Raw genomic sequence first — 9,695 nt, 5'->3', positions numbered from 1 at the left:
AGGGCGCGGCCTTTAGAAAGGAAGCGTATATTAGGGCTAAAGAGGCTATACGTAATTGGTATATAACTAGGCCGAGTAAAGCTAGGGTCTTAATGCCCTAGGTAGGGCTTGGCGCTTGGCGTTAGGCTAACTCTCCTGCCTTCCTCCCTCTCCTCCTAGATCCTTATCGAATACTAAACTAATTTACTACTACCCTATCTACCTGCTAATATAACCCTTCTTACAACTACTAGTGTTGTTATTGCTAGCGCTACTAGCGGCGCCGCGGTTATTGTTGTTGCTTCGTAATAAGCCGGCTATTGTAATAAGAGGTAATACTAATAATATATTATAGGCCTCTATAGTACGGATATAGCGGAATTAGTAGGTATCGGCTTAGTGCGATTAATTTAGTATAATAGGCCGTATAGAAGGCCTTGCTTAATAATTAGTACGGTTGTTTCGATAGAATAGTACGTATAGGTCCCGTTCTTCGGGCGTAATATAGTTAAATCGATAGTTTTCGTAGCTATACTACTAAAAGCTTAAAATAAGGACTATCTAGCTACTGCCCTTAAAGGGTAGATCGAATACTATATAAGAAGGGTTATATTAGTAGGTAGATAGGGTAGTAGTAGGTATAGGTAGTATTCGATAAGGATCTAGGAGGAGAGGGAGGAAGGCAGGCCAGTTAGCCTAACGCCAAGCGCCAAGCCCTGCCTGAGGCACTGAGACCCTGGCTTTACTCGGCCTAGTTACATGCCAATCACGTGTAGCCCCTTTGGCCCTGACAGAGATAGAGCAATATAGTATTGATTTAAGGAGAAACGGTATATTCTAGGAAGATACTTCGAGCATTTAAGAGTATATTGCTAGAAAATTACGCGCCCAAAAAGGCCCTGCCCTACTCTCCTCCGTAACCCTTTTCTCGAGTACATTCTACGAAAAGCTTTCCGAGATTCTGGAGTACATGATCTGAAATACGTCTAGGAATGCAACGCTATTCTCTTCCGTAATCATTTCCTCCATCGCATTCAAGTTCCCTCAAAAGTTCTTGGTGAAATCCACTATTTTCGTCTGACCCGGAGGAAGCCTACTCTGTATATTGAGCTGGTTTGCCGCGTCCCTTACTTTCTGTACTAACTCGGTGTACTCGACAGGCTTAGAATGTGCTGGTGCCTCGATCGCAGCCTGTACGGGATCCCAACGACGTCTTGCACTAGTGCGATCCTTCTGACCGTAGGAATTGTAGATGGCTTTAGCCCAAGACTTGCTCCCAGCTTTCTGCCTAGACAACGCTACGTCGTCCGCGAAGAGGAAACTGAAGATGCGTTCTCCGTCTCGTTCATCTTGCGGGACTTTTCTGGTTAGACCGAGATGTTCTTCCATGATTCCGCAAGTCAGGTTGTGTCGGTGGTACCAGCTGAAAGTTGGACGTCTTTCTTTCGGCATCTGAAGAATGGCATCCTTTTGTGCTTGAGATCTCGGGACTCGGGATCTGTTCCTCGAGGTCGGAGGTGCTAAAGGTACGAGGACAAGAGGAGCAGCAGATCTAGACTGGGAGCTGAAGCTCCCTTGCTGTTCAGATTCTGATTCGTCCTTAGCTAAGTCGAGCTTCGAGTCTGCGCGGGACATTTTCTGCTTGCTCTTAGATATCTTGAATGGCTGAGTAGGTTGGCTACGCCTCGGAGCTGCAGGCGTGATCACATCTGAATCGGACTCGTCCTTGTCCTCGTTATGCTCCATAACCGCGAATGACCCTCTAAATCTCTTAGCCGGTCTCAGAGCTAGCTCGCTGTCGTCTTCGAAAAGAGTCTGCTCGAGTCCTCCGTCAAGATGGTGTATTCCCCGCTTCGAGAACACTGTCGGAGGAGATTTCGCGTGAACTTGGTTTCTCGCAGAGGAGACTGAGCTCGCAAGAAATGGCGTCGACGTTGGGTCCGAAGTAATTCCCAGCTCAATCGGTGCAGGTTGCTCCTCGACATCCTCCCCAACATGCCCCTCGATAACTTCCCTATGAGCCTTCTCCCAAAACGAAGTTTCCCAGTCCTTGTCCCAGTCCTCCACAAAGTAATCTCTGAGCTCGTCTACATCTTTCTCCTGCTGAAGTTCCTGCTCCGTCACACCTCCAAAGTCATACCATGCCTTGAATGGATGAGACATTTGGCAAGAGTGCGTCAAGATGGGACAGAAGGCAGACTTCGATTCCGATTGAATTCAATGAACGACCGTAGCGGTCGGCGCTCAATATGTAATGCGTAGTGGCTTGACGGCGCGGTTTTGTGTGTATGGTGTATACTTCTTCGAAGCGGCGCGTGTTTGTAACAGGCGACGAATGCTGTCGCTCTTCCAGTATCGAGCCTCAAGTAGGCCTATAGGTGGATGTAGTGTCTGATATTGTGTCCAGAGTGGTGTCGCAGTGGTGTGTAAAAGATTGAAAGCATGACGAAGCGAAGCGTTCTCATATAGTGCCTCCAGAAAGGGTCTCATCACATGCGAACTCACATAAAGCATTCTCACATGTAAGCATGCGTGCAGTGAGGAAAGTGAACAGCACGGCCCTTAGTCTGAGTATGCATTGTTGGATTTTAGTCCGAGGCGTTGTGTCCATTCTTGTTGATTCTGCGAGGGCGTTGCAGACGTGATGTGGGCACTGCATATATATTTGAGGGCGCTGATATGTTTGTTGCCTGGTCATCAAGAGCTGGACAATGCTTCTTTGCCGTAAATTCTGATCTGTTCCTCATGCTTGTTCGCCCGGCTTAGGGTTTCGATGATCGAAATATCTGTTTGCGCGCCTCAATTCTTTCATGGATCGAGTCTGCGCAGATATGGCCAGTGTGGCTTGTGTCATGGCACCAAGAGTTGAATGTCCAGCGGAAGAGGGCTGCATAACAACATCATCATTTCGTACTGGGATATCAAACGCGATCTTCGCGGGCTATGCACATGTTTCCTGCTCTCAAGCTCATAAGCTTACTCTCTTCCATTAACCCGTCGTGCCCAGTCATCAGCAACGCGGGTGGCGTCAACAACATCCACCTCTTTACCCAAACCGACAAAGCTTGATCTCTCCCACCAGCTCTTCTCACTCTTCTTCTGTCTTCGGCTCTCATCCTCAGTCTCGGTCTCGGTGTCTGCAAGGCCTCCATGTCCTTCGTCACCTACGACAAGAACGGTGTGGCCTACCCAGCCTTTCAGCTGAGCCACAGTCTCGCCATCGTGGCCGGACAAAGTGTCCGAGATGTACACAAGCTGTGGTGACAGATGCTTGAGCATTGAGACATATCCAGCAGGAGTGGTGAAAGGCATTATCTGTGTCGGATGATTAACCAGCGACAGTGCCTGGTTGTATAGTGCGTCAAACGTTGGATTTGCCGGCTCTACGCGTGGAGACATGGACGGCAATTCGGAAGCTGGGGTCTGGGCAGGAGTCGAAATTGCGGAGTAGCTGGAGCCGAGAGTGGATGTAGCCTGTTCCGGCTTGGGCAGATTCTTGAGGTTCGGCGCATATATGAGGACGAACAGATCCGTCACCTCAGAGTTAAGAGCTGATGGGAGATGTGACAAGATGGACTGGATGAAGTTAGCAGATTTCCAGAAGGGAGGAAGACCGCTTGACCTACGCCATGCTCTGTATGGAATGCATCATCATCAGCAGCCGATGTATCAACATCGGCGCTCAGAACGACCGCCACAGTCCGTTTCGACCTGCTCTTGCCCTTGCTCGAGCTGCGCTTGCCGCCCGCACTCTCAGTAATGTTTATGCGCTGCCTTTCTTCAGCCTCTTCGCTCCAGCGTTCGTGGTCACTAAATCCATCTCTTTCATCTCGTCTCCTGCCATCCTGACTGTGGTCTCGCGAATCGGGATTCTCAATGATACTGCTCAGCGCGGCGCCAGCTGCGGCCATGCCGCCCATGACTTGCTTACTGGCATTGTCAAAAAACTGCTGTGGACTGGGCGTCCTTCGCATTGCGCCCTGCATTCTGCCGAAGAAACCTTGCTCGGAGACGTCTCTCGTTTGTGTCGAGCTGGCATTGAAATACGTGCTCGCTGCGCCGCCAGCAGCCCAGCTTCCGCCCGTAGATCCATCTGCGCCTGCTGGAGGCGGAGGACCTCCTTCTTGAAGAGGCACGAATCCCGGCTGTCCAGGCGCAGGCTGGGGTGGTCCAGGGTATGGTTGCGAGCCTTGGGTGGGATATGGTGCGCCTACTCCGGTCTGGGGTCGCGGAGGCTTGTCGTATGGGTAGTCATCTTCGTCATGGCCGCTTCGTTCACTCCAGATCCACGCTGCAAGCCCACCTACTGCGATTGTGCCAATTGTCACGAGAGGCACCCAGTAGCCCAGAACTGAATGGCTGCGGCTGTGCCCGCCAGGTGGAGGTGGAGGGGCGTATAGAGGACGTCCACGATTCCGCGTCGTTGTCGTTGTTTTGCGGTAGTCGTAGGACATCTTTGTGAGCTGTTATTGCGCTCGAGGCGCTACATTGGGATGTTTTTGTATGCAGTATGTACTGTACATAGAAGTGGTGTTGTGAGCTGGGAGGTTGGCATGGTGAAGTGGCTGGCAGCCGAGCTTCCCTGCACGCGCCGAACCTAATCAGGGCAGGGGTCCGAGCATTTCGAGATGCGTGACTCGAAACAACATCTTCAACTGCAACGTTGAATTGGATACAAACAGGAATCCACACAACATGCCGCACGCCACGGTGCCCTCGCCGGGCCTACAGGCAATCATCCTTTGTGGTCCAGGCGAATCGCTCAGCACATTCACATCCATCCCAAAGGACTTCCCCAAAGCGCTCATTCCGATCGCGAATCGGCCTATGGTGTGGTATCCGCTGGACTGGTGCTATCGCATGGGAATCAATGGTGAGGCCGTTCCATCATGTGGCGACCTTCCAGAAGCTGATACCTTCCCCAGACATCACTCTTGTGACTCCTCCAGAATCACAACACGCGCTCGAGTCGGCGCTGGCCACACATCCGGCCTTGACAAGTCTGCCTTCGCCCAAGCCAGAACTTATAGCGCCAGTTGATCTCACGCCGACGACTGGAACGGGTCTCCTTCTTCGTTTGCCTGAAGTGCAACAGGCAATCACATCCGACTTCGTGGTCCTCCCCTGCGATCTCATCTCAGAACTCGACGGCACTCGCTTGATACAGCAATGGATGACCTTGAATCCACTTTCGCTTTCTGCTAGAGGCACCAAGCGGAAAGGCGGACTTGCGCTGTTCTATCCAACGCTCGGACTGGAAGGCATCAGCCACAAGAAGGACGAGACTGATTTCATCGCCACTGTCCCGCTCGACTTACCTTCAGTTCCAGCCCCGAATGGGAGCCTTCGACAAGACATCGAGCAGCTCGTCATCGCCATGCCGACTGACACCTTGAATGACAAGATTCAGGATGGCCAGGGCATTTTCCAGCTCCGATCACAGTTATCTGGCAAGTACGGGCGAGTCAAGATGAAGAGCAAGCACCGTGATGCCCATGTCTACATATTTCCGAAATGGGTCAAAGATTATGCTGCCCGCAATGAAAAGTTCGATTCAATCAGCGAAGACGTGCTTGGCTGGTGGGCCAAGGCTCAGTGGCAGAATGGCCTGGGTGAGAAGATCTCATTACACGAAGCACTCGGCCAAACAGCACACTCGTCAGAAGATATGGAGAGCTCACAATTAGAGGAGCCCATCGCCGACGCAGCTAAATTGTCGACCACGAAGATTGCGTCACCCCCGCGAAGTACCAAGGGCTTTGCCTCTCGAGTTGGTGGCTCAGCACCTATCCCTGCTCTTGAGACGCTGGAGCTGCCTTCACTCCTGGCATATGTTCAACCGACACCGAACTCTACATCTCCGCAACCCCTCATACGGCGCGTCGACAACACTCATGCACTGCTAAATATCTCTCTTTACCTTGCAAAGCAACAGTCGCACCAGCTCGGCCACGAACACAAAGTCCACCCCACCGCAATTTTGGCTCAACAAGCTCGGGTATCTCAAGAGGACTCCCTGGTTGCGGAGAATGTCAAGATTGGCTTTCGCAGCAATATCAAAGAGAGCGTTATCGGTGCAAATTGTGACATTGGTGCTGGTGCTCGTCTCACTCGCTGCCTGCTCATGGATGGCGTCACAGTCGGCGATGGAGTGCAATTGGTCGGATGTATCATTGGTAGACGAGCCAGAATTGAAGGCCTCAAGCCTCGAGACCCGAGCTCTGCCGTTGTGGAAGGCGAGAAGAAGAAGTCCAAGAAGCCGGTCGACGATGACGACGAAATGACAAAACTCACCGATTGTGAAGTGGCGCCCAACTTTGTCGTCGAAGCAAGCACAGAAGCCAAGGGCGAGAAAATGATGCCGTTTGATACAGAGGATATGGAGGACCTTGAGGATGAGGAAGATGAGGACTGATTACTCCTTCATTTCAAGACAGGCAACCGGTCTGCTCCATATATTACGGCGGAATGAACCTTTCTAGAGACCATAGACGGGCCGACCACCGATGGATTGATTACAACTGCAGCCTTTAGACTCGGATTTGCATACTGGCAGCGCTTCCATACGTGCAGCTGCCGTGCTCGAGGTTCGAAAGAGGGGCCAGTCCAGCATATTGCCTATGCTGGCGACTCATTCTGGTGCTAGGCAGGACCTGCGCGAAAGAGGGAAAGCCATGAGGAGTTAGTAAGAGACGCAGCATAACCCGAGGGCATTCCATACGCAAACGGCATCAATGGACAGCCTATGGCACTGAATCAACTTGTCGCTCACCGTGATTGATCGCCATCGAGTAGAACGAAGACACTCTAGGTATCTTTCGCCATCTCTTGCCTGGCAGGTCGAAGCGATGGTTTATCTTACCTTACCTGGATCCGGATTGACTTGTAATTTCGGTGTCGAATTGATGGCTCGGCGTCAAATTGATGGCTCGGCGTCAAATTGATGGCTCGGCGTCAAATTGATGGCTCGGCGTCAAATTGATGGCTCGGCGTCAAATTGATGGCTCGGCTTCACTCACGTTGCTCGATCCTCATTCCTGTGATTCTTGCGGCGTTCGGAAATAGATAGGATAGGCCAGGCGCTACAGAAGGTAGCACGTCATCATACTAGCAGGTATTCCTCCGTCCGCGCATACCGGGCCCCACCTTGAATGGCTTGGCGGAGGGGCCAAAGACATGGTATACCAAGACGACCAAGACTTCTATACCACGAGCTTCCTGAACGAGCGCTGGGCATCTCACGTTGTCCAATAGTTGATCAATTTGAGATGACAGCCGATGACAAGCCGCAAATGGTATCATTTACTGCGGCGAAAATGGCGGCGAAGACATTTGGACGGCCAACGAGTTGAAGTCATATATTCTCACGTCTGTCGCACTGTAGGCATGTACATTGACTCTCACCTTTATGGAGCATTGAAGAATATCTGCCTTGCATTGGGTTGTGCCACTCCCTCAATCAGAGGAAAACGCTCGCTGCTGAAGCGAATCAAACCATTCAATCATCAAGGACCAGTTCACGTCGCTTCTAGGAAAGCCTTCAGAGAGGCCTGGACGACATGCCGTCACCCAGGAGTTGCAGGTCAGGAACATTATTTGCAGTCTTACAATATCTCTCCAAGTCGTTCGCACAATATACGTACGGCGACAACTATCTCACCACGATCAAGGACAGCGATGTCGTGGCCTCTGCGTTCCCAGATATTGAAGGAATAGATCTGATTGCTCCAGCATTTACGAACCCAGCGACCTTACCACCGGGCTGGGCAAATGGGACTGAGGGCCCAACAGATCTCTATGAGCTTGGTATGAACTTGTACGGTACATAAACTCTGCTCACGCACTCACATCTGACCAGACTACTTCATTCGCTCCATCGCTAGCCGCAATGATTGGATCTCTTACCAAGCCGCAGACTTTCTGTCAGAGGAAGGCAAAGCAATTCCCTACTTGTTCCTCTCTAGCTCGCCAGCGAACACACACAACAGCACAAAGTTGCAGGTCTACATCCAGGCAGCTATCCACGGCAATGAGCCTGCAGCAGATCAGGGCGCTCTTGCACTTCTCGGAAAAATGGACGCCAATCAGACGTGGACCGCTTCCTTGCTGGAGACCATGGACATCAAAATTCTACCAAGATACAATGTCGACGGAGTGGCTTATTTTCAGCGAGTTCTCGCATCAAACCTCGATCCTAACCGAGAGAGTATCAAGCTTGATAAGCAGCAGTCTCGAGAGATCAAGAAAGTATTCAGCAAGTTCAGCCCACACATCGCAGTCGATCTGCACGAATTTACTGCTCCTACAATCTACGGTGGCGACTATCAGCATGGTTCCGATTCGATGATATCTGGCGGCATCAACCCCAACATTCATCCCACAATCCGGTCCGAAGTGCTTGACCGCTTCATCCCAGCGATGGGATCACGTCTAGAAAGCTATGGTCTTCGCTGGGAGCCCTATGTCACAGGCGCAACAAACACCACCCCCGGCTCGCGAATCGTCTTCGAAGAAGCCGTGACAGAAGCCAGAACGGGTCGTAACGCCCACGGCCTGACACAAACAATCAGCTTCCTGCTAGAAATGCGAGGAATCCGGCTCGCAAATCAACACTTCCAACGCCGTGTCGCCACAGCACTACTAAAACTCGAAGCAATCCTCGAAACGGCCCGCGACAACCACCTCGAAATTCTGCAAAACGTAGAAACCGCTCGCCAAGAATTTATCAAAAGCGATGAAGACATCGTCGTGACGGACTCGTACACCCTCCAAAACCGCACGTTCACAATGGTCGATCGAAAAACCGGCAGCATTGTCCAGGTCCCCATAGATTTCTACGCCACGACACCTTCCGTCGCCAACCTCACCCGCTCCCGACCAGAAGCATACATCATCCCACGCCCCTGGCACGAAGTAGCCGAACGCCTTCGAATCCTGGGGTTAGAAGTCGAAACTCTGGATTCCGCTTATCGTGGCACTGTGCAAGCCCTCAACATCACGAGCAGTTCTCTGGAGGGTGTGATTTATGAGGGACATGTTCTGAATACCGTTACGACGGAGCCGAAGGAGAAGGAGGTGCTTTTGCCAGCGGGGAGTTTTTGGGTTAGTACGAGGCAGAAGAATGCTGCGTTGGCGTTTATTGCGCTTGAGCCGGAGAATGTTGATAGTTATGTTACGTTTGGGATTGTGCCGGTTGAGGCTGGGGATGAGTATCCGATTTATAGGGTGTTGAAGGAGTAGATGGGAGGGAGGGAAGGGAGGGAGATGCGATCAAGTGCTCAATGGTATGAGGGACATTTCATCTATCATTTCTGTGAAGTGCCGTGGTTGCTCAACCGATTTCGTTCACATATTTGTGATGATATACATGGAAGATATGACTCCTGGGGAATGGTCGTCTTAGCGCTGCGACTCGGGGTATACATTGTATGAAAGATTTCGTGTTCTTGCACCGATGGCTGTCAGGCACATCTACTCGACACCCCTCCTGTCATCATCATCATCAAATCGGTAAACTCCCCATCCCCTATCATCTCAATCCTTATACCTAAACAAAGGACTCTTATCCCCCAACCTCGCTAACTGCTCATCGTTAAATTCCCTCCGAACCTCATCCTCATCAAGCTTATCCCGACTCCTATTAATCCTGTAACCGCCTGAGGGTTAGATCTTGTCCTGAGCGCGCATGCCGTCTCTATCCCAACCCGATCCCAAAA

At 51.3% G+C, this 9,695-nt stretch overlaps 5 protein-coding genes across 5 annotated transcripts in view; 2 read left to right on the top strand and 3 right to left on the bottom strand.

The window, feature by feature from the left end:
• Positions 1 to 670: 670 nt before the first annotated feature.
• Positions 671 to 2,677, bottom strand: MYCFIDRAFT_177232 (uncharacterized protein; the record flags this gene model as incomplete). The annotated part of the gene is made up of 6 exons (XM_007931076.1): positions 671 to 699; positions 750 to 766; positions 923 to 1,022; positions 1,062 to 2,178; positions 2,251 to 2,494; positions 2,532 to 2,677. The coding sequence occupies 6 exons, from the start codon at positions 2,675 to 2,677 to the stop codon at positions 671 to 673; spliced, it is 1,653 nt and encodes a 550-aa protein (XP_007929267.1).
• A 189-nt stretch (positions 2,678 to 2,866) lies between these two features.
• On the bottom strand, positions 2,867 to 4,461 carry MYCFIDRAFT_204526 (uncharacterized protein). Its single transcript, XM_007931075.1, has 2 exons — positions 3,606 to 4,461; positions 2,867 to 3,555 (listed from the first exon to the last, which is right to left on the bottom strand). Exons 1-2 carry the CDS (start codon positions 4,431 to 4,433, stop codon positions 2,956 to 2,958), a joined length of 1,428 nt encoding a protein of 475 aa, XP_007929266.1. The 5' UTR covers positions 4,434 to 4,461; the 3' UTR covers positions 2,867 to 2,955.
• Positions 4,462 to 4,674: 213 nt separating this feature from the next.
• On the top strand, positions 4,675 to 6,627 carry MYCFIDRAFT_156045 (uncharacterized protein; the record flags this gene model as incomplete). The annotated part of the gene is made up of 2 exons (XM_007931074.1): positions 4,675 to 4,852; positions 4,905 to 6,627. The coding sequence occupies 2 exons, from the start codon at positions 4,675 to 4,677 to the stop codon at positions 6,392 to 6,394; spliced, it is 1,668 nt and encodes a 555-aa protein (XP_007929265.1). The 3' UTR covers positions 6,395 to 6,627.
• A 911-nt stretch (positions 6,628 to 7,538) lies between these two features.
• MYCFIDRAFT_31716 (uncharacterized protein) lies at positions 7,539 to 9,219 on the top strand (the record flags this gene model as incomplete). Its single annotated transcript, XM_007930602.1, has 2 exons — positions 7,539 to 7,785; positions 7,838 to 9,219. 2 exons carry the CDS (start codon positions 7,539 to 7,541, stop codon positions 9,217 to 9,219), a joined length of 1,629 nt encoding a protein of 542 aa, XP_007928793.1.
• Positions 9,220 to 9,513: 294 nt separating this feature from the next.
• Positions 9,514 to 9,695, bottom strand: part of MYCFIDRAFT_204524 (uncharacterized protein) — a gene marked incomplete at both ends in the record, with an annotated part of 2,059 nt that continues 1,877 nt past the window's right edge. The window contains one exon of the mRNA XM_007931073.1: positions 9,514 to 9,635. Coding sequence (XP_007929264.1) covers positions 9,514 to 9,635 — 122 coding nt within the window. The remainder of the gene's footprint in view (positions 9,636 to 9,695) is intronic.

The sequence above is a fragment of the Pseudocercospora fijiensis genome, assembly GCF_000340215.1.
Source record: "Pseudocercospora fijiensis CIRAD86 unplaced genomic scaffold MYCFIscaffold_7, whole genome shotgun sequence".
NCBI classification, from domain to species: domain Eukaryota; kingdom Fungi; phylum Ascomycota; class Dothideomycetes; order Mycosphaerellales; family Mycosphaerellaceae; genus Pseudocercospora; species Pseudocercospora fijiensis.
Note: the sequence above shows the minus strand (reverse complement) of the source record. Positions and strands in the feature narration are given on the sequence as shown.

Coding starts and splice junctions, on each gene's coding strand:
- MYCFIDRAFT_204526 (XM_007931075.1), bottom strand. CDS start 4,433: ATGTCCTACGACTACCGCAAAACAACGACAACGACGCGGAATCGTGGA. Junction 3,556..3,605: donor CATTCCATACAGAGCATGGC/GTAGGTCAAGCG, acceptor AACTTCATCCAG/TCCATCTTGTCACATCTCCC.